General features: G+C 44.4%; 1 protein-coding gene across 2 annotated transcripts in view; it reads left to right on the top strand.

Annotated features, from left to right (window-relative positions):
* The first annotated feature begins 9,206 nt into the window (after nucleotides 1-9,206).
* The window catches only part of ESYT2 (extended synaptotagmin 2), a 362,124-nt gene continuing 346,179 nt past the window's right edge, over nucleotides 9,207-25,151 (top strand). For both annotated transcript variants that reach the window (XM_030198737.1, XM_030198732.1), the window contains exon 1: nucleotides 9,207-9,634. In XM_030198737.1, coding sequence (XP_030054597.1) covers nucleotides 9,335-9,634 — 300 coding nt within the window. In that variant the 5' untranslated portion in view covers nucleotides 9,207-9,334. The remainder of the gene's footprint in view (nucleotides 9,635-25,151) is intronic.

Below are 25,151 nucleotides of genomic sequence, written 5' to 3'. Positions count from 1 at the left end.
TTTAGATGCCTATAGAACCCTTCCAGTAGAGCAAGCCCAGAATTATGAGGCTTTGAAGCAGGCAGTTAAAGATAGACTGAGGATTATTAAACCGCACTACAGAAGAGCATTTCAGCAACTCCAAATGCAGGCCCAGGAAAGACATAAAGCTTTTAGTACAGAGATTAAAGGAGTTAGTGGGCAGGTGGTTGGAACCTAAGCATAAGACAGCGGCGGAAGTAGTTCTAGAACATTTTTGAATGTCCATACCCTGGGAGATGAGAGCTTGGTTAGTTAAAAAGTGAGTTGAAGCCCCACGCTCTGCTGAATGTGATATGGAAGCTATCAGGGGGCAGGCCACGCTTAAAACCGGATAGGGCAGGCCATGCTTAAAACCGGATAGGGCAGGCCATGCTTAAAATCTTTAGAGCTAATGACAAAGAGTTTAGGTATTCGGTGGGACAGGGAAGGCCACTATGGGGCAAGGAAGCAGAAACTGAGAAAAAGTATTTTTGGTGAGGGAAAGAAGGACATTTACAGAACTGGGTTGGTGGGAAAAGGAGGACAAAGAGCTTTCTTACCCTTTTATGGTACAAGTGGAAGTGGAGGGTAGGTCAGTACAGGTGCTTCTAGATTCTGGGGCAAACCAAGCTATGATGTCTAAGGCATTGTGAGAGAATATAGGGGGCCCAGAGAAGGGAACCATGGGCAGTTATATAGGACCCATCAAAATAAAATGCATTCAGAGGGCCTCCATACCCTATCCCCTCCATTGGTGCGCTTGAGCTATGAGGGACATAAACACCAGGTACCAGTGGCCATATTCCATGTACCCCATATCAACTCATTCTAGGCAAGGATTAGTACATAAGTAATGCCACACTGGGAAAAGACCAAGGGTCCATCAAGCCCAGCATCCTGTCCACGACAGCGGCCAATCCAGGCCAAGGGCACCTGGCAAGCTTCCCAAACGTACAAACATTCTATACATGTTATTCCTGGAATTGTGGATTTTTTCCCAAGTCTATTTAGTAGCGGTTTATGGACTTGTCCTTTAGGAAACCGTCTAACCCCTTTTTAAACTCTGCCAAGCTAACTGCCTTTACCACGTTCTCCGCAACGAATTCCAGAGTTTAATTACGCGTTGGTTGAAGAAAGATTTTCTCCGATTTGTTTTAAATTTACTACACTGTAGTTTCATCGCATGCCCCCTAGTCCTAGTATTTTTGGAAAGCGTGAACAGACGCTTCACATCCACCTGTTCCACTCCACTCCACTCATTATTTTATATACCTCTATCATGTCTCCCCTCAGCCGTCTCTTCTCCAAGCTGAAAAGCCCTAGCCTCCTTAGTCTTTCTTCATAGGGAAATCGTCCCATTCCCGCTATCATTTTAGTTGCCCTTCGCTGCACCTTTTCCAATTCCACTATATCTTTCTTGAGATGCGATGACCAGAATTGAACACAATACTCAAGGTGCGGTCGCTCCATGGAGCGATATAACGGCATTATAACATCTTCACACCTGTTTTCCATACCTTTCCTAATAATACCCAACATTCTATTCGCTTTCCGAGCCGCAGCAGCACACTGAGCAGAAGGTTTCAGAGTATTATCGACGACGACACCCAGATCCCTTTCTTGGTCCCTAACTCCTAACGTGAAACCTTGCATGACATAGCTATAATTCAGGTTATTTTTTCCCACATGCTTCACCTTGCACTTGCTCACATTAAACGTCATCTGCCATCTAGCCGCCCAGTCTCCCAGTCTCGTAAGGTCCTTCTGTAATTTTTCACAATCCTGTCGCGAGTTAACGACTTTGAATAACTCTGTGTCATCAGCAAATTTAATTACCTTGCTAGTTACTCCCATCTCTAAATCATTTATAAATATATTACAAAGCAGCGGTCCTAGCACAGACCCCTGAGGAACCCCACTAACTACCCTTCTCCATTGTGGCTTAGTTTCCCCAGAGTTGGCAGCAGGAAGTGAAAAGCTCTGAAGGGTTAGTGACTACAAGAGCTCAGAGCCAAATGGAAAGTAGTAGTTCTGAAGATACAGAACTGTTGGATAGGATTTTCCCCTTTGACGATGAGGTATTAGAACCACTAGAAAGGGCAGAGAAGAAAGGCAAAGGGATAAAGAGATATGATGAAGCCTGAAACTATACTAAGGTTGTTCAGGAGGGAAGGATGCCCTGGATCCCAGAGAAAGTTTTGGAAAACTTTTCCTCCTTTGCTCAAGGATCGGAGATGAACAGATATGGTCCCCCTTCATAAAGGCAGTGACAGGGAAAAATAAGAAACTAATGACTGGTAAGCCTCGCTCCAATGGTTAGAAAACTAATAGAGATGCTGCTAAAGGAAAGGATAGTGAACGTCCTAGAATCCAACGGGTTGCACGATCTGAGGCAGCATGTTTTTTTACCAAAGGAAATCCTGACCAGTGAACCTGATTGATTTCTTTGACTGGGTGACCAGAGAACTAGATAAAGGAGCTGTATTAGATGTAATGTACTTGGCTTTCAGTAAAGCCTTTGTTCGATTCCACCTAAGAAGATTATCAATAAGCTGAACAGGATAAAGTTAGTGTTGGAATGTAATTGTATTTTACATGCATTGCCTGTCACCTATTATTTCTCTGTGATTACTCTGTGACCTCTGATGTGAATTACTTAGAGAGGTCACACAGCTATGCAACTTCCTGTGGGGGTTAGATGCAGCACATGGAGCACATGGAGCACATGGAGCTCATGATCTCTCCTAACCTGAGAGGATCTATGGTGGTGTGAGCATCCATTACCATCTAAGCACATGGAAGGAGCTGATAATACAAATGTATAGTAATATGTATATATAAGCCTGTCTGATTATAATCTAACTACAAACTGTGAGTAAACAGATGTTTTGTTACTTCAACTTTAAAGTGACTCAGCAGTGAATTATTCAGGGGTGAATGAGAGAGAGATGAAGAAAGAAATTAACATTTCTAAAGCTGAAGCTGTGTGTACTAAAATCTGCTAATTATTTACTACAAATAATCCAACAAAAGGGTTATGGGCCCAGGATCCAGGAATTGAAAAAGAAGAGAAATATTACCAGGCAGAAAAAAAAAGGCCACATTTTTCTCTTAAGTTTTAAAGGAAAGATTCAGTCTGTCTCTCTCTCCCCCCACACAGCAGACAGAAGGCTAAGAAAATGGCTGAGGGAAGAAATTCACCATTTTTCTATTCTCTCAAGGTGCCTAAATTAACTGAGTTTAATTATCGGCAGTGGGAACTAAGATTCATATGTCTCCTTCGAGCAAAAAGATTAAATATATGCTTAGACCAAGACAGAACAGCTGAAAATATGGCTGAATGGGACAATGCAAACTATTATGTGAAGTGCATGCTTTTGGAAGCTCTCTCAGAGAAACAAGCCATATTAGTGGAGGGAAAAGATACACCAAAGGACATTTTATATAAACTGAGAACTATGTATGCAACTACATATGCAAAGCAGCAACCAATTTGGTTAGCAGAGTTGAATGAAACCAAATTAAGGGATAAAAGTAAATGTAATGATCACATTATGCATCTTATGTCTTCATTTCAAAAGTTAGAACTTTCTGGAATTCCCATGTGTGATGCATTGAAAAGAGCATTTCTTTTTACCTCACTATCAAAGAAGTTTGATGTTTTTAGGTCTGTAAATGAGGCCATTGAAGGGCAATCTTTTGAACAGGCAACATCAAAACTAAGGCAGGAATGCATAATAAATGATTCTGAGGAGATGTGTTCTCAAAGTCAGTCAGAGAGAAATGAAACAAATTTCTTGGCAAAGAACAGAGGAAGGCGGAGCTATGGGAAAACTCCACCCAAGGGCAAGCTGATTTGCTACTCATGTGGAAAGGAGGGACATGTATCTAAATGGTGTAAGGAAACACAAAACACTCCCTCTAGCTCACCTAAGCCAATGGAACTAAAGAATTTTCAAACCAGGAAATGTATGAAGGACAAAGATAAACACAAGGGCTTTCTAATGGCAGAAAAATCTTTGACTATGGTAAATAATAATTCAAATGAAAGTACTTGGATTTTGGATTCGGGGAGCACATGCCATTTAACCAATTGTAAGGATTTCTTTCAGGAAATGTGTCCAGAGGAAGGTATTCTTAAAACTGCAAACGCAGGGACTGCTAAGATCCAAGCAAAAGGTATTGGATTCTTAAAATGCAAAGTGTCTAATGAAGTTAAAGAAATTCCTGTAAGTGATGTCTTGTATATTCCCCAAGCAGTTTGCAATATGCTTAGTGTATCTACATTAGATAAGAAGGGATTTGCGATTCATTTTGAAAACAGTAAGTGCACAATCTCTAAAAATGATGAAGTGTATGCTGAAGCTTTTATGCATAATGATGTTTATAAGCTGAACATTTCAGGTGAAGCCTCACATATGGCGCAAGTAAGGAAAAATGATGGTAAATGTAGTCTGGAAATCTGGCACCGCCGCCTGGGACATCGTGATTCTAAGGTGATCCAGGATCTTTACAGTAAGCAACTGGCCACCGGCATTCAGATAAGTGCAGATGCTGGTAAAATGGAGAAATGCATAGACTGTGTTACTCAAAAAGGTGTGAGACCCTCATTTCCTGCATACACAGGAAATAGGAGTAATAAAGTACTGGACTTAATACACAGTGACTTATGTGGACCGTTTAATATCCCATCATTGGGAAATAACAGATTTGTGCTAATATTCTTGGATGATTTCTCTAGATATTGTGTGGCCTATTTGCTGAAAGAAAAAGGTCAAGTCACAGACATGCTGAAGAATACGTAGCCATGGTGAGCAATAAATTTGAAAGAAAACCAAAGGTTCTTCAGACCGACAATGGTGGTGAGTTCACTTCACAAAGCATGCGCACATTTCTAGAATAAGAAGGCATTCAACATATCACAACAGTAGCTTATACACCAGAGCAAAATTCTGTTGCAGAGAGAAAATTTAGGTCACTTGTGGAAATGACCAGATGTATGCTGTCAGATAGCAATCTCCCTAAAAGACTATGGGGGGAAGCCATTCTCACAGCAGTGTACCTACAAAACAGAATGCCAACTAAAGGCGCTGAGCGCACACCACATGAGACATGGCATGGTAGGAAGCCAAACCTGTCACACATAAGAACATTTGGAAGTACAGCATATGCTCATGTACCAAAGCAAAGAAGGCATAAGCTGGATTCCACAACAGAAAGGGGCATTTTAGTTGGCTATGCTCCAGGACACAAAGGATATAGAATTTTGAATCTGAAAACTGGCATTGTTGGCATAAGACATGTTACATATTTTGATGAAAACAAAAGGGTTGATAAAGGCTGGATTATCCCAGATGAGCCTTATCATCCAGAATATGAAACTAGAACCATAATAGACATGCCAGTGTATATAAATGCCATACCAAGGCAGATGTCTGAAAGCAACTCACCTGTATCTAACGAGGAACAGGCAGAGGAAGCAGACACAGAAAGGATCATTGAAGAAGACAGTACAGTTGGAGAAGGGGAATCAATTGGAGAAGGACTCTCAGATTTAGAGGATGCGGAAAGGTCGGACCAACCTGTTGTCAGACGCTCATCCAGGGAAAACAAAGGTGTTCCACCCCCAAGACTGTCTTACCTAACAAAGTCAGCAGAAGCTCAAGAGCCCTTAACATGGGATGAGATTGAGAAAATGCCAGCAGAAGAAGCTGCTGAATGGCATAAAGCTGCACAAGAAGAAATTGATGCATTGGATAAAAATAATACTTGGATTCTTACAAAATTACCTCCTGGCAAGAAAACTATAGGATGCAAATGGGTATTCAAGTTAAAAAGGAATGCACAAGGAAAAGTGGAAAGGTATAAAGCCAGATTAGTGGCAAAGGGATATCTTCAAAAATATGGAGAAGATTTTGATGAAGTGTTTGCACCTGTAGTGAAACACACGACAATTAGAACACTTCTGAGCATTGCAGTCTCAAAAGGCATGCAAGTCAACCACATTGATGTGAAAACAGCGTTTCTTCATGGAGAAATAACTGAAGACTTGTACATGGAACAACCAACAGGTTTCATAAATACAAAACAAAGACAGCTAGTGTGTAAATTAAACAAAGGTCTTTGTGGATTAAAGCAAAGTGCAGAATGTTGGAATGAAAAATTGCATGAAATATTGACAAATTTAGGATTTAAGCAAGGTGAAGCAGATAAATGCTTGTACACTAGGTGCACAAATGGACAATATGCATACATTTTAGCTTTTGTTGATGATCTGCTCATTGCAAGCAAAAGTGAGCAAGAGTACAAGGACATTGTAAAATGTTTAAACCAGAATGTTGAGATAAAAGAACTTGGTAATGTGTCATACTATCTTGGTATAGAAATTGAGAAACAAAATGATGGTTCTTATCTTCTAAGCCAGAAGCAGAAAATAAATGAGCTTATTGAAGGTTTAGGTATGCAAGATGCCCAAGTTGTAAGCACTCCCATGATCACTGATTTTCTGAAGGATGAAACAGTAAGAGAACCTTTACCAGATAACATCCAATATAGATCAGCCATAGGTAAGCTTTTATATCTAGCTACCACATACAGGGCTGATATAGCAAATGCAGTAGGAATTTTGAGCAGAAGGGTCAGCTCACCTACCAAATCAGATTGGACTGCAGTTAAAAGGATGGTAAGGTATTTAAAGGGTACCATTGATTGTAAATTAAAGATTTCAGCCAATAGTAATCCAAAACTAATATGTTACTGTGATTCAGATTGGGCAGGGGATCATTCTGATTATAAATCCACAAGTGGATATGTGTTTATGTATGGAAATGTACAAATTTCATGGGCCAGTCATAAACAAAGTATTGTGAGTTTGTCTTCTACAGAAGCTGAATATGTGGCCGTATCGGAAGCGTGCAGAGAACTGATGTGGATTGAAAAACTTTTGCTGGATTTCGGAATAGCTGAAAAGAGACCAATCCAGATAATGGAAGATAATCAGAGCTGCATCCGACTGTCACAGAATGACAAGGTTCAGTCACGCACCAAGCACATCGCAACGAAATACCACAACGTGCGAGAGTTGGCGAAAGAAGGGGTCATCAGTCTACACTATTGTCACACCAGTGAGATGACAGCTGACATCATGACCAAACCGTTACCCAGAGAACATTTTGTGAATCTGCGTATAAAGCTTGGACTTTGTATGAATAAATAATTGCATGACAGTTATGCATGAGAAGGGGTTTGTTGGAATGTAATTGTATTTTACATGCATTGCCTGTCACCTATTATTTCTCTGTGATTACTCTGTGACCTCTGATGTGAATTACTTAGAGAGGTCACACAGCTATGCAACTTCCTGTGGGGGTTAGATGCAGCACATGGAGCACATGGAGCACATGGAGCTCATGATCTCTCCTAACCTGAGAGGATCTATGGTGGTGTGAGCATCCATTACCATCTAAGCACATGGAAGGAGCTGATAATACAAATGTATAGTAATATGTATATATAAGCCTGTCTGATTATAATCTAACTACAAACTGTGAGTAAACAGATGTTTTGTTACTTCAACTTTAAAGTGACTCAGCAGTGAATTATTCAGGGGTGAATGAGAGAGAGATGAAGAAGAAATTAACATTTCTAAAGCTGAAGCTGTGTGTACTAAAATCTGCTAATTATTTACTACAAATAATCCAACAGTTAGGACCCAAAGTGGTGAACTGGATTGGAAACTGGTTGACAGACAGATAACAGAGGGTGATGATAAATGGAATCTGCTCAGAGGAAAGGCAGGTGAGTAGTGGAACCCCTCAGGGATCAGTACTAAGGCCAATTCTATCTAACATGTTTGTGAACGACATTGCCAAAGGGATAGAAGGAAAAGTTTGCCTTTTGTAGATGACACAACAGTGTGGAAACCCAGAGGGAGTAGAAAACATGAGGGCATATCTACAAAAATGAGAATGGTGTAAGGTTTGGCAGTTAAAATTGAATGCGAAGAAGTGTAGCATGATGCAATTGGGTTGCAGAAATTCAAAACAGATGGAGGAGATTGGAGGAGAGAGACCTTGGGGTGATAGAGAACATGAATTGAAGTTAACAGGAAGATCAATTTATGAGTAACATCAGAAAGTAATTCTTAATGGAGAGGGTGATGAATGCCCCCCAAGGGAGGTGGTGGAGCCAAAAATGGAAACAGAATTCAAGAATGTGTGAGAAAAATCAGGGGCGTAGCCAGACCTCGCAGTGGGAGGGGGCCAGAGCCCGAGGTGGAGGGGCACATTTTGGTCTGCCACCCCCCTCCACCTCTTCGCCGCCCTGCTGCATCCCACCCACTACCGCAGCAAATACCTTGGCTGGTGGGGGTCCCCAACCCCTGCCACCTGAAGCCTTGTCCACCGGTGGTCTCCGGTGCTGCCGTATTGCCTGCCCTGCTTTGTCTTCCCCTCACGCCCTGCACACTCCTTTTAGCGAAACTGAGCATGCTCAGTTTCACTAAAAGGAGCGTGCCGGAGACCGGTGCTGGACAAGGCTTCAGCTGGCAGAGGTTGGGGACCTTCGCCAGCAAAACCAGGGGCTCAGAGGAAATGTGTGTGTGTGGGGGTGGGGGGTGGGTCCAGGCCCCTGTAGCTACGCCACTGGGAAAAATACAAAGAATTAATATATAAAAAGAGAATGGATTAAAAACAAAAACTTAGCCATGCTTGAACTGCCAAGTCCAGTAGTTGGGAGGTACAGCTAGTGCTGGGCAGACTTCTACAGTCTGTGCCCTAAAATGGCAAAGAACAGATCAAAATCAAGTATCAATATTTTACATCGTATGCCACGAGTTTAACTTGTAGTGCAGACTGGATGGACCATACAGGTCTTTATCTGCTGCTGTCATCTACTATGTTACTATGATAGAGAGTTGCAACTGACCTAAAACAAGTGACAGCCAGTGTTAAAATATGGGTAATTGTGAATGAAGACACTGTAGCTCAACAAAAACGGGTTCCGACTGACTTGACAACTGAAAGGTGTATGAGGAAATCGGCAGGAGCCTCTCCAATAAGAAAACAATAACAACTATTTATTTCATGTGATGATCTAATACATTTAGGAATGGGTCTAACCGCAGTGGAGTTGATTTGGGCGGTGCTGCAGAGTTGACTCCCGCCCTGGCTGGATTGCCAGCAGAGGGCGCTGCGAGCGCGGCTTTCCCTCGATGCTGCTGCTGCTTTCCAATAGCGATGGCTGAACTCTGCCCCAGGAGCAGGAGGGTGTGAGTGAGTGTTGCTTTCCAGCAGAGCCCCGCCGCGCACCGCTCGTACGGGCTTCCGGGGTGGACATGGCGGAGGCGGCAGCGGCGGCAGCAGAGTCCCCGGAGGAGCAGGCGTTGCTGGGCAGCGTGGACGTGGCGGCCCTCGCGCGCCAGTTGGCCCGGGCGCTCGTGCTGGTGCTGCCCGTGTACTTGCTGGGTTACCTGGGGCTGAGCTTCACTTGGCTCCTGCTCGCGCTGCTCGTCGTCTTCTTCTGGAAGCGGCGGAGAGGCGACGCCAGCTCGCGCCTGGGTCGGGCTCTGGCCTTCCTGCAGAGCGAGGAGAGGGGCGTGCGCCTGCGGTTCAGCACCGCCGACCTGCCTGCCTGGGTGAGTGGGCTTTCGAGCTTCTGTACTCCGGCGGAAGAGAGAGGCACTGACTGCTTGGCTGTCATCTGCCTGAGCTACTACTACTGCATGCGTGGTGCAGCAGTCGCCTAAGCCGCAGGCTGAGAGTCTGCCTAATCCCGGTTTGTACGAGTTATGAATTGGAGAAAGAGGGAGGCTGAAAAATACTTTCCCAGTTCGCTCGCACTCTTTTGCAAGCAATACCCTGCTTGGTGGTACCCCATGGGGATGATGCTGGGCCTTTGCTTGGTGGTCAGAATAGTGGTTGTATAGGGTTAATGAGGGGGATCTGGGCAAAGCCAAGAGGCAGAGCTTGCAGCTCTTTAGAGCATACTGGGACAAAACTTTGTAACTTGGATATTCTGCTTGATGACTTTGCATGAGCTACTTCCTTGCTTGGGCAGCCCAGCTTTAAAGCACCAGTCATCTCTGTAGTAGGGACTGCCTTGGAATTTGTGGAGTCACTGTTGCACGGAAAACCACATGCTTAAACAACTTGAAAAGAAATGGGTGCATGCTTCAACATAGCTTAGTATGCTTGTTAGAATAATAGTAACAGATGATGAGACCTCGTAAGGACAGTAAGGCACATTACATGTACTTAGTTTGTTTGCATCCTTTTTCATGCCATAGACTCCATTTGATTTCTGGCTTTCTCCCTATTTTCTTAGCCACAAGGTAATTCTGTGAGAGAATTTTGTTAATTTAGTTATGTTTTGCTCAGTTTTACAGTTTTAATGTGTAGTTTGAACAATGAAAGCAACTGATCAAAATAACATAGTAACTTAGTAAGTGACAGCAGATAAAGACCTGAACAGTCGTCCATCTAGTCTGCCCAACAGTCACACTCATGATCAATTCATGATTAAATCAACAGTGAGCATGATGTTATATACTTGATCATGGTTTGTCTTTGGTGTTTCCAGGACATAGACTGTAGAAGTCCGCCCAGCTCTGTCCTTATGTTCCAACTACTGGAGTAGCTGTCAAAGCCTACGCCAGTCTATGTGAATCTGTCTTGTCATTTGCGGGACCCAGACTGTAAAATTCTGTTCCAGCACTGTCCTTAGGTCCAACTACTGGATCTCTTGGCTGAACAGAAGTTGCAGCTTTGTTACTAATGGAGACTTGGTTAAGGGAGGGTCAAGAGGCCTATTTGACCTCCTCACTTCCAGATTGATATATGATGGTTTCTGGTCCCAGGGCACTGTGTTTATCAATATCCTACAATTCTCCTTTCAAACCCAGTCTTTAAGTTACCAAGCACATAATAAAATAATGTCACTTACTCACCGAAATGGCCTCTTCTCTCAGAACGTCTCAGAAAATCGTCCATAGTACCTGAAGATTGGAGGGTGGCCAATGTGATGCCGATTTTTTTTAAAAAAGGGTTCCAGGGGTGATCTGTGAAATTACAGACCAGTAAGCCTGATGTCAGTGCCGGGCAAAATAGTGAAAACTATTAGAGTAAAATTACGAACACATAGACAAACATGGTTTAATGGGACAGAGTCAGCATGGTTCAGCCAGGGGAAGTCATGCCTCACCAATTTGCTTCATAACATAACAGCATAACAATAGTAAAATATCCAAAAATGAACATAAATACAATAAATGAGGTAAACTTGAAAACAGTAAATTGAAACGTAATAATAGAACTACCATGAAACGGTATAAAAATATACACATTTAACAGCACTGGAATTCAAATACCAGAGATATAATACTAATGATACACCTAATAAGCATGTATTAGAACATTCAACTAACATAGATATGATGCTAAAGATTTTCTACAATATGGCTTTCCATATAGCTTAGCAGGTGAAAGTCTGGCTCTTTTCTCAAGCCCTTCTGACTGACTATACACTCGTTCTGCACCTGGCTTAGCTTGCTACACACACTGTAACTTAGATCAGCTCATTATCTCTTGCTTAATTATACAACAAACTTGCCATGAGTTTAACTAACCATCAAATTAACCCATATCTTGTTCCCGTCATATATGAATTATGAAGCTGAAAGTTTAATTGATCTAGTAAAACTCCTAAAATTTTCAGCGAGTTAACTATTTGAATCTTGACTCTGCCAATTGGGAGAGGGTTAAGCGGTCTTGAACACAAAAAATATAGGGACAGGCTTGTGAACCTCTACATGTATACGCTGGAAGAGAGGAGACGTGATAGAAATGTTTAAATATCTCAAAGGCATTTATGTACAGGAAGTGAGCCTTTTTCAACTGAAGGAGAGCTCTGGAACGAGGGGGCATACAGTGAAGTTAAGAGGGAATAGGCTCACGAGTAATCTAAGAAACTATTATTTCACGGAAAGGGTGGTGGAGGCGTGGCATGGCCTCCCGTGGAAGTTGTAGAGTCAAGAACTGTGTCAGAATTGAAAAAGGCACGGGATAAGCATGTGGGATCGCTTAGGAAAAGGAAGAGTTAGGGGTTACAGAGGATGGGCTGACTGGATGGGCCATGTGGCTTTTATCTGCCATCATGTTTCTGTGTTTCTAATCCAGAGTTCTGTGAAAAGATAAGTGATTTACTATCCCTTTAACCCGGCGCTAGCGGCTACCGGTGCAGTAATGTCGACACAGCCCATTCAGAGTGAATGGGCTATGTTAGCATTACTGGGGGGTTAGTTTTTTTTTTTTAGGATTAACTTATGTTTGATCAGCCATTCTGCTATGGCATTAATTTTTTTTTTTTTTATTACTTGTGGCTGTAGCTTGCGGTGTTTATTTTATTTATTTATTAGGATTTATTTACTGCCTTTTTGAAGGAATTCACTCAAGGTGGTGTACAGGTGTTGAATGATCAAGAATACTTGGATGTCAACATATATGACTGGGGTTTTAAGTGATTGTTTCAATGTCGCTAATGGTGCCCAAGAAGACATTGAACAAAGTGAAAACATCCTTAAGGGACTCCACATGAACACAAATATTTTTCTGTTTGTTATGTAGGAGCTGAACTAATTTAATGCTGTGCCTAATATATCAGTGACTTGAAGTAATCAAACTATGATCTACTAAATCAAATGGTCCACGTTAGTTTGAGTAAAGACGGTAGTAACCAGTTGTACAGTGGTGTTTAGGGAGTCCTGTTGATTTGGATGAGGGAAGTTACCACATAGGCATTTATTAACAGCACCAGGTGTTTGTCTCTGAGGTGGCTTACTATATATTTAAGTGCTGCATGTGTAAAGTGCTTTAAGATTTAGTATGGGTGAAAAGCACAGTATGTCTGAATGATTATTACTTATGTTTAGAGGAAGAGATATGTAAAATTATTTTTTCTCTTGCACTTTTGAGTGCTGGTAGTACTAATAATCTCAGCAGGAGAAAATATGAAGATTTAGGAAGCAATAGGAGTTATTTTCTGTTTTAAATAAAAAGCTGGTAGGTGTTTTCTGATAAATGAAGCTTTGAAGAGCCACTGTAGACTCCTGCAGGTCTTTGGGATTTCCATAGCAAAGAAGCTATGATCCAGCAAAGAGTTGGGTTAGTGTGGGCGATTTATCTTCTTTTTTTCACAGCATGGGCATTTAGGCAGTCACCATTTGTTAAAGGCTTCTAATTGTTTGCTGCCAGTGGGAGTTCTGTGTGTTTTTGGGTCATTGCTCTGGCACAATGGCCAGTGGTAGGTGTAAACTCTTTAACTGCTGAGATCATAGTGTTTCTGAAAACAGATTACAGCAGTTTCAGATACACTGGAATACATTTCCAGTTCACAGGTTGCAGTCTCCTGGTTATTTTTAAAAAAATAAATAAAAAAGGGAGTCCAATTGTTACATACTTTATGCTTCTTTATCAATTTTCTGGTTATACAATTTTGAAGAATTATTCAACCTTTCCTGGCATATCTTAAAAAATATTTTCTGAAATTTGGCAGTTTTTTGATACCTCTTATTCTCTGTTACTTGAATCTTTTTATTTTTCTTATCTGGAATGTTTGGAGTGTCTTCTCTACTTCCCACAGCTTCACAGTGTGTGTGTGGTGGGGGGGGGGGGGGGGGGGGGGGAGAGGAGATATAGGATAATTCAGTCACAGTTCTACCTGTTTCCTGGGTCACTTCCACTATTTAGGTGCCCTACTGTGTGCATACTTGGGAAGAAGTTTCTTCTCAACAATTCTTGCTGTTAGGTAATTCTGCTGTTTCTTTAGCATATGTAGAACTGTGCTAGAGCTGTGAGAAGTAATTCAAAGAGTAATAGTTGTCCAAAATACATTCTGATAAATGAGCACGAAGGGCTAACAGTTCCTTCAGTGAAGGGTTTATGCTGTGGATCTCTGTGAAGGATTCAAATCCCAGTGGGCTTTCCTTCTGCTCTGGCTTGCGTATGGTATATTTATTTATTTATTTATTTATTAGTGTTATGGGCCTATTTCAGTGTGTTAATGCTCTTAAAAGCATACATTACACCTGAATGGTATTTGTCAACGCTGTTTATTTATATTGCATTTGTATCCCCCCTTATCCCACCTATTTGCAGGCTCAAAGTGGCTTACATAGTATTGTTAACATAGTTATTCCATTATATCAAGTATGGTTAGTATTGTGTGTAGATTAATTAAGAAAAGAAAGAAGAAGGAAGGAATTTATTAGGGTATTTAAAGAAGGTGGGCCTTCATATCTGAATGGGTTGGGTGGAGTGGATTAGTGGGGCTGTAGGTTCTCACTGTAGGCCTTGTTGAAGAAATATGTCTTCAGAGATTTGCGAAAATTCTAAATTCTATTAGCTTCCATTAAGAAATCGTCTGTTTAGCTTACAGTAAGCAATATCAAAAACCTGCATGTGAGACTGATTTATTTATTTTTTGTTACATTTGTACCCCGCGCTTTCCCACTCATGGCAGGCTCAATGCGGCTTACATGGGGCAATGGAGGGTTAAGTGACTTGCCCAGAGTCACAAGGAGCTGATTAAAGGCTTGAGAATTTTTTTTCCACCAACAGATTAAACTTCAACATGTGTACTTACCCTTCTCTTATTTTGCTGGGTTTCTGGGATTCTGTCATTACCAGTATCTGCTTGTTCGTAGTAAATACAAATATTAGTGAAGAGTTTTTAGTTTAGGTTTTAAGATTTAATTTAATGTTAATTGGATTTTAACTTTGTGTTTAATTTTATGTATTTATCATATTTATATCCTGCCTTATCCGAAGTCAGGTTACACTAAAACATATATAAAATTTAAAAACATGACAAAACATACATATTATAGATTGTAGATGCGTCTAGCATTAAAATGCTGACTTGGAGGAAAAATCCATAACTAAATTAAGTCACTTATTACCAAAATATTTCACAAAGAAATACATCTTTAAAATCTGTTAGATCTAGTCATATCCACATCATACATAGAAACGAAAATACATTTTCATGGATAAAATAAGCAGTGCATATTTCTAATTTCTATCATTTTGTTTAGGAAATGAATATCAACACAGGAGATTAAAGATCACTGCTGTTTTATTTTTCTCTGCTGGGCTACTGTCTAGCGTTGTCAGCTTTGAACTATGAAATCTGCCAATAAATGTAGATGTCAGATAATATCTTCTGTCTTTGGGCATGGTGTCTTTGCACACAGTGTGTTCATTCCAAATGTGCGTTGGAACAGAGGAAGAATCACAACTGACTTTTTTTGTCTGTATCAGAATGTCTTAATCGAAACAGATACTTCCAGACAATGAAGAATTACAATTGTTCTAATAGTCTAATCTGTGAAAATCCTCTTCAGGTTATGTTTCTTCAGTTAGTCTTGTGCGCAGCATGAATATTTGGAATAGAGGCATCATACTGCTAAACATAAAACATCAATATAACTTGAGCCACCAAAATAAAGGGGCATATTCACCCCACCTCTGCCTGGGCTTGTGGTTACAGTAACGGGCTGTGAAACAGGGAAGCCAGAGTGTTCTGCCCCCACAGTAGTGTGTGTATATTTGTTTTGTGTTTGTACACTGAGTATGATAACTTTGGCGCCAGGAGCCTATTTGTTTTCAAATGCTGCCAATATTTTAATTTGGCTTCCAGCTTCAGATGTTGCGACTCAGACATAATCATCAGTTTATACTTGTATTACTGATATAAGATCATGGAACATACGTTAAAAGTTAATGCTGAAAACAACCAAAGATTTTGTGGTTTTTGCAATACTATGGATTCTCTTCCTTCATTAATTTCCATTGGACAATCTCTTTTCCAGTGGTACATACTTCTCATGTTTTGGGAATAATTTTTGACTCTACTTTGTTATTTGAGCCTCAAATTAATAATTTAGTGAAAACATTTTTCTTAATTAAGATATCTGCTGTCAGTTTTTATTTAAAAAAAACCCCATTTTGCTCTTTTGGTTTATTCATTTTTGTCGCAATTAGATTATTGTAATTCGGTATATGTTTGTCTTCCTAAGAAACAACTCAATTGCAATTATTGCAGAATATTGCTGTTAGAATGATCTTTGAGTATAGTAGATATGACAGTTACCCCTTTGTTGATTGAATTACATTGGCTGCCAGTTAGAGCTAGGATAGTGTATAAGATTTCTTGTTTAGTTTTTAAATTTTTACATGGTCAAAGTTTAGTTTTCTTGTATGATTTATTGAGTCGCTTCTCTTCTAAACTGGCGTTTAAATTAAAGGATAATAATTTGTTATTTTATATCCATCTATTCAACATATAACCTCAAAGAGAAATTATTTATGATCCTATTTTTATCAGGCAACTTGTTTTTGAAACGCTTCACCATTGTACTTACAATCTGAAAATTCTTATGTGTTATTTCACAACTACCTTAAAACCTTTTTATTTAATGAATATTTGGTTCTCCGAGGACAAGCAGGCTGCTTGTTCTCACTGATGGGTGACGTCCACGGCAGCCCCTCCAATCGGAAACTTCACTAGCAAAGTCCTTTGCTAGCCCTCGCGCGCCCGCGCGCACCGCGCATGCGCGGCCGTCTTCCCGCCCGAAACCGGCTCGAGCCGGCCAGTCTTCTTTTGTCCGCACTCGGTACGGTCGTGTTTTCGCCGTGTCGAGCCCCGGAAAGTCGACCTCGCGCGTCCAATTTGTTTGAACGTGGTTTTTTTTCCTTCGGGAAAGCTTTGTCCTAGTCGGGAAGTGCTCCGGAAACCCCCCGCCGGGTTTCGTGTAAATCCTCCCCGTACTTCCAGCTTTTTTGCCCCGGTAAGTTTTCTTTCGTCGTCGGGGTAGGCCTTTTTTCGGCCTCGGTCGAGATTTTTTCTCCCTCTAAATTTGGTGCTTCAAATTTCGCCATTTCGGCTTTTGATTTCGCCGGCGTGATTTTTCCGCCCATGACATCGAAGCCTTCCAGCGGCTTCAAGAAGTGCACCCAGTGCGCCCGGGTTATCTCGCTCACTGATCGACACTCGTCGTGTCTTCAGTGTCTGGGGGCCGAGCACCGCCCTCAGAACTGCAGTCTGTGTTCCCTGCTTCAAAGGCGGACTCAGGTAGCGAGACTAGCCCAGTGGAACGTGTTGTTCTCGGGCTCTTCGTCGGCATCGGCACCGGGATCTTCGAGTGCATCGACGTCGTCAGCGTCCAGACCATCTTCCTCGGCCGCCCCTGCATCGAGTGCATCGAGGCATCGGGCCTCTGCATCGGCGCCGAGACATCGGATAGCTGCATCGACGTCGGTGGTACCAGGACCTCGTCTGCTGATGTCGTCGGACGGTGGTGCATCGGGTGGAGTGCAGGTGAGGGCTGTCCATTCCCCTGCTGGTGGCGGTGAGCCCTCGGGTGGGTCTCCGCCTACCCTGAGGGCTCCTGCGGTACAGCCCCCCCGAGATCGACCTTCTTCAGTCTCGGCCCCGAGGAAGCGACGGGTGGATTCGACGTCCTCCTCGTCGGTGCCGGGGAGCTCCGGTGACATGCTTCGGAAGAAATCGAAGAAGCATCGACACCGGTCTCCTCCCCGTGTCGGCACCGAGAGCTCTGGGTCGCCGAGGGATTCGGCACCCAGCAAGCATCGGCACCGAGAGGACCGCTCACCCTCTGTTCAGGAGGTGTCGATGCGCTCCGCTCTGGACAGCCCGGAACAGCCTCCACGCCCGGAACAGGTACTGACGTCGACGCCTGCATCGACCTCTCAGCCTTTCTCTGCAGCCGCTCTAAACGAGAGCCTCCGGGCCGTTCTCCCAGAGATTCTGGGAGAGCTGTTGCGCCCTACCCCTCCGGTACCGGCGGTGCTTGCGCCACCGGTACCGTCGAGCGTGGCGCCGGCTGGCCCATCGCCCAGGTTGAGGTCGCCGACGTCGGTACCGCGTGCGGTACGACCGCGGCCACCTCCCAGGAAGGCTCCCCGACCACGTCGGCGGAGGGAGCTTCGCCGATGCGGGCGAGGGAGTCTACCTCTCGACGCCCCCATCGTGGACGGGGTTCCACGGAGTCGAGCAGGGCGAGGTTGCAGACACAGGTCCGTGAACTTGTGTCTGACACCGAGGGTGAGGCCTCGTGGGAGGAAGAGGAAGATCCCAGATATTTCTCTGACGAGGAGTCTGGGGGTCTTCCGTCTGATCCCACTCCCTCTCCTGAGAGACAGCTTTCTCCTCCCGAGAGTCTGTCTTTTGCCTCCTTTGTCCGGGAGATGTCTACGGCCATCCCCTTCCCGGTGGTTGTGGAGGACGAGCCCAGGGCTGAAATGTTTGAGCTCCTGGACTATCCTTCTCCACCTAAGGAAGCGTCCACTGTTCCCTTGCACCATGTCCTGAAGAAGACATTGCTTGCGAACTGGACCAAACCATTAACTAACCCCCACATTCCCAAGAAGATCGAGTCCCAGTACCGGATCCATGGGGACCCAGAGCTGATGCGCACTCAGTTGCCTCATGACTCTGGAGTTGTGGATTTGGCCCTAAAGAAGGCTAAGAGTTCTAGGGAACATGCTTCGGCGCCCCCGGGCAAGGACGCTAGAACCTTAGACTCCTTTGGGAGGAAGGCCTACCATTCCTCTATGCTCGTGTCCAAGATCCAGTCTTACCAGCTCTACACGAGCATACACATGCGGAATAATGTGCGGCAGTTGGCGGGCTTGGTTGATGCTCTTCCCCCTGAGCAAGCCAAGCCTTTTCAGGAGGTGGTCAGGCAGCTGAAGGCGTGCAGAAAATTCCTGGCCAGAGGAGTTTATGACACTTTTGATGTTGCGTCCAGGGCCGCTGCTCAAGGTGTGGTGATGCGCAGGCTCTCATGGCTGCGTGCCGCCGACCTGGAGAATAGAGTCCAGCAGCGGATTACGGACTTGCCTTGCCGTGCGGATAACATTTTTGGCGAAAAAGTCGAGCAGGTGGTAGAGTCTCTCCACCAGCGGGACACCGCATTCGACAAGTTCGCCCGCCGGCAGCCTTCAGCTTCTACCTCTACAGGTAGACGATTTTTCGGGGGAAGGAAGACTGTTCCCTATACTTCTGGCAAGCGTAGGTACAATCCTCCTTCCCGACAGCCTGCGGCCCAGGCTAAGCCCCAGCGCGCTCGCTCTCGTCAGCAGCGTGCGAATCAGCAAGGCCCCGCGGCTCCCCAGCAAAAGCAAGGGGCGAGCTTTTGACTGGCTCCAGCAGAGCATAGCCGACATCCAAGTGTCAGTGCCGGGCGACCTGCCTGTCGGAGGGAGGTTGAAAGCTTTTCACCAAAGGTGGCCTCTTATAACCTCCGATCAGTGGGTTCTCCAAATAGTCCGGCAAGGATACACCCTCAATTTGGCCTCTCAACCTCCAAATTGTCCACCGGGAGCTCAGTCCTACAGCTTCCAGCACAAGCAGGTACTTGCAGAGGAACTCTCCGCCCTTCTCAGCGCCAATGCGGTCGAGCCCGTGCCATCCGGGCAAGAAGGGCTGGGGTTCTATTCCAGGTACTTCCTTGTGGAAAAGAAAACAGGGGGGATGCGTCCCATCCTAGACCTAAGGGCCCTGAACAAATATCTCGTAAAAGAAAAGTTCAGGATGCTTTCCCTGGGCAACCCTTCTCCCCATGATTCAGCAAAACGATTGGCTATGCTCTCTGGACTTGAAGGATGCCTACACACACATCCCGATACTGCCAGCTCACAGACAGTATCTGCGATTTCAGCTGGGCGCACGCCACTTCCAGTACTGTGTGCTACCCTTTGGGCTCGCCTCTGCGCCCAGGGTGTTCACAAAGTGCCTAGCTGTGGTAGCAGCGGCGCTTCGCAGGCTGGGGGTGCACGTGTTCCCATATCTCGACGATTGGCTGGTGAAGAACACATCCGAGGCAGGAGCCCTGCAGTCCATGCAGATGACTATTCGCCTCCTGGAGCTACTGGGGTTTGTGATAAATTACCCAAAGTCCCATCTTCTCCCAGTGCAGAAACTCGATTCATCGGAGCCCTGCTGGATTCTCGGACGGCTCGCGCCTATCTCCCAGAGGCGAGGGCCAACAACTTGTTGTCCCTCGTATCGCGGGTGCGAGCGTCCCAGCAGATCACAGCTCGGCAGATGTTGAGATTGCTGGGCCACATGGCTTCCACAGTTCATGTGACTCCCATGGCCCGCCTTCACATGAGATCTGCTCAATGGACCCTAGCCTCCCAGTGGTATCAGGCCGCCGGGGGTCTAGAGGACGTGATCCACCTGTCCACGAGTTTTCTCGAATCCCTGTATTGGTGGACGATTTGCTCCAATTTGACTCTGGGACGTCCCTTCCAAATTCCTCAGCCTCAAAAAGTGCTGACCACGGATGCGTCTCTCCTGGGATGGGGAGCTCATGTCGATGGGCTTCACACCCAAGGAAGGTGGTCCCTCCAAGAAAGCGATCTACAGATCAATCTTCTGGAGTTGCGAGCGATCTGGAACGCTCTGAAGGCTTTCAGAGATCGGCTGTCCCACCAAATTATCCAAATTCAGACAGACAATCAGGTTGCCATGTACTATGTCAACAAGCAGGGGGGCACCGGATCTCGCCCCCTGTGTCAGGAAGCCGTCAGCATGTGGCTCTGGGCTCGCCGTCAAGGCATGGTGCTCCAAGCCACATATCTGGCAGGCGTAAACAACAGTCTGGCCGACAGGTTGAGCAGGATTATGCAACCTCACGAGTGGTCGCTCAATTCCCGTGTGGTGCGACAGATCTTCCGGGCGTGGGGCACCCCCCTGGTGGATCTCTTCGCATCTCAAGTGAACCACAAGGTCCCTCAGTTCTGTTCCAGGCTTCAGGCCCACGGCAGACTGGCGTCGGATGCCTTCCTCCTGGATTGGGGGGAAGGTCTGCTGTATGCTTATCCTCCCATTCCTCTGGTGGGGAAGACTTTGTTGAAACTCAAGCAAGACCGAGGCACCATGATTCTGATTGCTCCCTTTTGGCCGCGTCAGATCTGGTTCCCCCTTCTTCTGGAGTTATCCTCCGAAGAACCGTGGAGATTGGAGTGTTTTCCGACCCTCATCACGCAGGACGAAGGGGCTCTGCTGCATCCCAACCTCCAGTCCCTGGCTCTCACGGCCTGGATGTTGAGGGCGTAGACTTTGCCTCTTTGGGTCTGCCAGAGGGTGTCTCCCGCATCTTGCTTGCTTCCAGGAAAGACTCCACTAAGAGAAGTTACTTCTTTCATTGGAGGAGGTTTGCCGTCTGGTGTGACAGCAAGGCCCTAGATCCTCGCTCTTGTCCTACACAGACCCTGCTTGAATACCTTCTCCACTTGTCTGAGTCTGGTCTGAAGACCAACTCCGTAAGGGTTCACCTTAGTGCAATCAGTGCATACCATTACCAAGTGGAAGGTAAGCCGATCTCAGGACAGCCTTTAGTTGTTCGCTTCATGAGAGGTTTGCTTTTGTCAAAGCCCCCTGTCAAGCCTCCTACAGTGTCATGGGATCTCAATGTCGTTCTCACCCAGCTGATGAAACCTCCTTTCGAGCCACTGAATTCCTGCCATCCGAAGTACTTGACCTGGAAGGTCATTTTCTTGGTGGCAGTTACCTCGGCTCGTAGAGTCAGTGAGCTTCAGGCCCTGGTAGCCCAGGCCCCTTACACCAAATTTCATCACAACAGAGTAGTCCTCCGCACTCACCCTAAGTTTCTGCCAAAGGTTGTGTCGGAGTTCCATCTGAACCAGTCAATTGTCTTGCCAACATTCTTTCCCCGTCCTCATTCCTGCCCTGCTGAACGTCAGCTGCACACATTGGACTGCAAGAGAGCATTGGCCTTCTATCTGGAGCGGACACAGCCCCACAGACAGTCCGCCCAATTGTTTGTTTCTTTTGATCCCAACAAGAGGGGAGTGGCTGTAGGGAAACGCACCATATCCAATTGGCTAGCAGATTGCATTTCCTTCACTTACGCCCAGGCTGGGCTGGCTCTTGAGGGTCATGTCACGGCTCATAATGTTAGAGCCATGGCAGCGTCGGTAGCCCACTTGAAGTCAGCCACCATGGAGGAAATTTGCAAAGCTGCGACGTGGTCATCTGTCCACACATTCACATCTCATTACTGCCTGCAGCAGGATACCCGACGTGACAGTCGGTTCGGGCAGTCAGTTCTTCAGAACCTGTTTGGGCTTTAGGATCCAACTCCACCCCCCGAGGGCCCTGTTTGTTCTGTTCCAGGCTACACTCTCAGTTAGTTGGTAAATTTTTTAGGTCAATCTCAGTTATGTCCTCGCCGTTGCGAGGCCCAATTGACCAATGTTGTTGTTTTGAGTGAGCCTGGGGGCTAGGGATACCCCATCAGTGAGAACAAGCAGCCTGCTTGTCCTCGGAGAAAGCGAATGCTACATACCTGTAGAAGGTATTCTCCGAGGACAGCAGGCTGATTGTTCTCACAAACCCGCCCGCCTCCCCTTTGGAGTTGTGTCTTCCCTTGAAGTGTATTGTCTTGCTACATACTGGACTGGCCGGCTCGAGCCGGTTTCGGGCGGGAAGACGGCCGCGCATGCGCGGTGCGCGCGGGCGCGCGAGGGCTAGCAAAGGACTTTGCTAGTGAAGTTTCCGATTGGAGGGGCTGCCGTGGACGTCACCCATCAGTGAGAACAATCAGCCTGCTGTCCTCGGAGAATACCTTCTACAGGTATGTAGCATTCGCTTTATGTTTGGTTTAATATTTTGTGTAATTTGTAACTGCATTATGTAATTCATATTCGGTATATCTTGATTTAATCATGTGTAATTTTGCATTCGGTTTATTTTATTTAATTATGTGTTGTATTGATTATATATATATATATATATATATACACACAGATATATATACACACACATACACCGCTTTGGACCCATGGAGGAATTAGCAGTTAATAAATGCCAGATTAGAGTAATAGTTGCAGCATGTAAATCAAGCTAGTATTAACTTCCTTTCTGTACCCTTCTCCACCACCGCCAACTCCAGGCTCCGCCCTTTCTGCCTCGCCTCACCCCATGCTTGGAACAAACTCCCTGAGCCCATACGCCAGGCCCCCTCCCTACCCATCTTCAAATCATTGCTCAGAGCCCACCTCTTCAATGTCGCCTTTGATACCTATCCACTACACCTCTACTCAGGAAATCTAGACTACCCCAACTTGACATTTCGTCCTTTAGATTGTAAGCTCCTTTGAGCAGGGACCGTCCTTCTTTGTTAATTTGTACAGCGCTGCGTAACCCTAGTAACGCTCTAGAAATGTTAAGTAGTAGTAGTATTAACTTCCTGTTAGAGCTTGTAATCTCTGTTATTATAGGTCAAACCTTACATGTGACCCATGTCCTCCAGTCAGTGGGATACCTGTAAGGTTCAGGCTTCAGTCCAAGGTACGTGCATTGACCTTACTGGTGAAGCCACAGCCCCTCAATATTATTAGTATTCTTACATCCCTCCCTATAATGTAGAATTCTCAACCTTGGGCTCAAGAAGCAAGTAGTCCACAGCTTCTCTCCCTCTCCATCCTCTGGAATACCTATCCTCCATTTTTGCCCAGTGCCCAACATCTTCTCACTGAAATCCAGACACCCTTCTCTCCCTGGCGCTTAACATCCATCTGTGCAATAATTTAGAAGGCATCTCTTCAGTCACTCAGTATCCACCCCTTCTATCAGCTGATCAATATCCAGTTACTAAGATTCATCCTGCCTGGGCAGAACTGTGCTTCAACTACCTGCATTCAGTAAACTCCTTGTTTTATTTTGTTGTTATAAACAGTTGAAAGTCCAGAAAAGTGAGCCTTTTGGATATTGGGCAGGTTTAACAGACTCATATGGAACTTGCTGCCTCCTTTCATAAGATACAACAACAAAAAAAAAAACTATCTGAAAACTTCCTTATTTTGAAAGTTTGTTTTAATAGGATTTTAGTAATTTTTCTGGTGAACAAGCATTTTGTTTTAATAGGATTTTAGTAATGTTTTCCAGCAAACAAGCCCTCTGAAGCTGTCACAACATACAATTTTTTTTCGTCTCAGATTGTCTGCTACTTGTCATTTTTGTTGGAGAAAAGACTTAAACTATCACCACATGGTTTATTGTTTTGGAAAAACTACATAATGTGGTACCTTAATTAAAGGGGACCTCAATTCAAAATGCTCTATAATGCAATATTAGGTGGTATCATTCCCACCCTCTTATTTGCACTGGAGAAATAACTTCTACAAGCTTATGACTTTGGAATGTAGATATGCTCACCTATCGTTTAAAAGGAGGAAATTATTCTTGTCTATTTTGGAGATATACATTCAGTCACTATCTACAAAAGAGTAAGGAGTAGAATCCTTAATGGGTTGGCTGTGTAACCCTATTAATAGTAGCTGGTTCTGTTAGTTCCATGATGTTTCTGTCAGGGGGGGGGAGGGGAGGAAGAAAAGATAGTTCGGGGAGTAGATGCATATTAGAAGGAATGAACATAATGCATATGACGATGTTCTTATCATGGAGTGTTTGATATAAACTTAAGAGTTTTTTTCTTGGTTTGACCTGTTATTTTACTTCTTTTGTATTGATGTTTCTTCATTCAATAAATAGAACTTTACATAAAATAGGATTTTAGTAGAAGATGTTTTTTTGATAATATGTTTTAATTCTGTTGTTTATCTGGAAATTTGACCTAGTTACCTGGAATTGTAATTCACATTTACCTACTCAGTTCAACGTGAAATATAAGCCCCCAATGTAACATAATGTACTGCATGATATGTTCAGTATACAGAATGCAAATCCTGCGTCTCCCACTGACGTAGGACCTTGATCAAGTCACTTTGTCTCCTGTTACCACAAGTACTTACTTAACTATTGTATCTGAGCTAAAAAATGGGAAAAAAGTATAGAAATATATTATAATAGTTGCTCCCTTCCGCTGCTTCTACAAGTTTCCTGTTCTACCCATGGAGTGCAGGGTTTCTTCAGGGTGATTCTGGTGACATCCTAGAAGTTGATAAGCACTATGGACTGCCGTTGTGGCTTTTGATAGTAACCGGTACCACACAAGAAGCAGAAGCTGTTACTGGACTACGCGCAAAACTGTCTCCACAGTACTGCTCCCTGCTATCTCCTGCATGTTTTGTCAGCACTGCCCA

Source organism: Microcaecilia unicolor, chromosome 1 (genome assembly GCF_901765095.1).
Source record: "Microcaecilia unicolor chromosome 1, aMicUni1.1, whole genome shotgun sequence".
NCBI lineage: Eukaryota > Metazoa > Chordata > Amphibia > Gymnophiona > Siphonopidae > Microcaecilia > Microcaecilia unicolor.
This window is presented reverse-complemented; position numbering and strand designations above follow the sequence as displayed.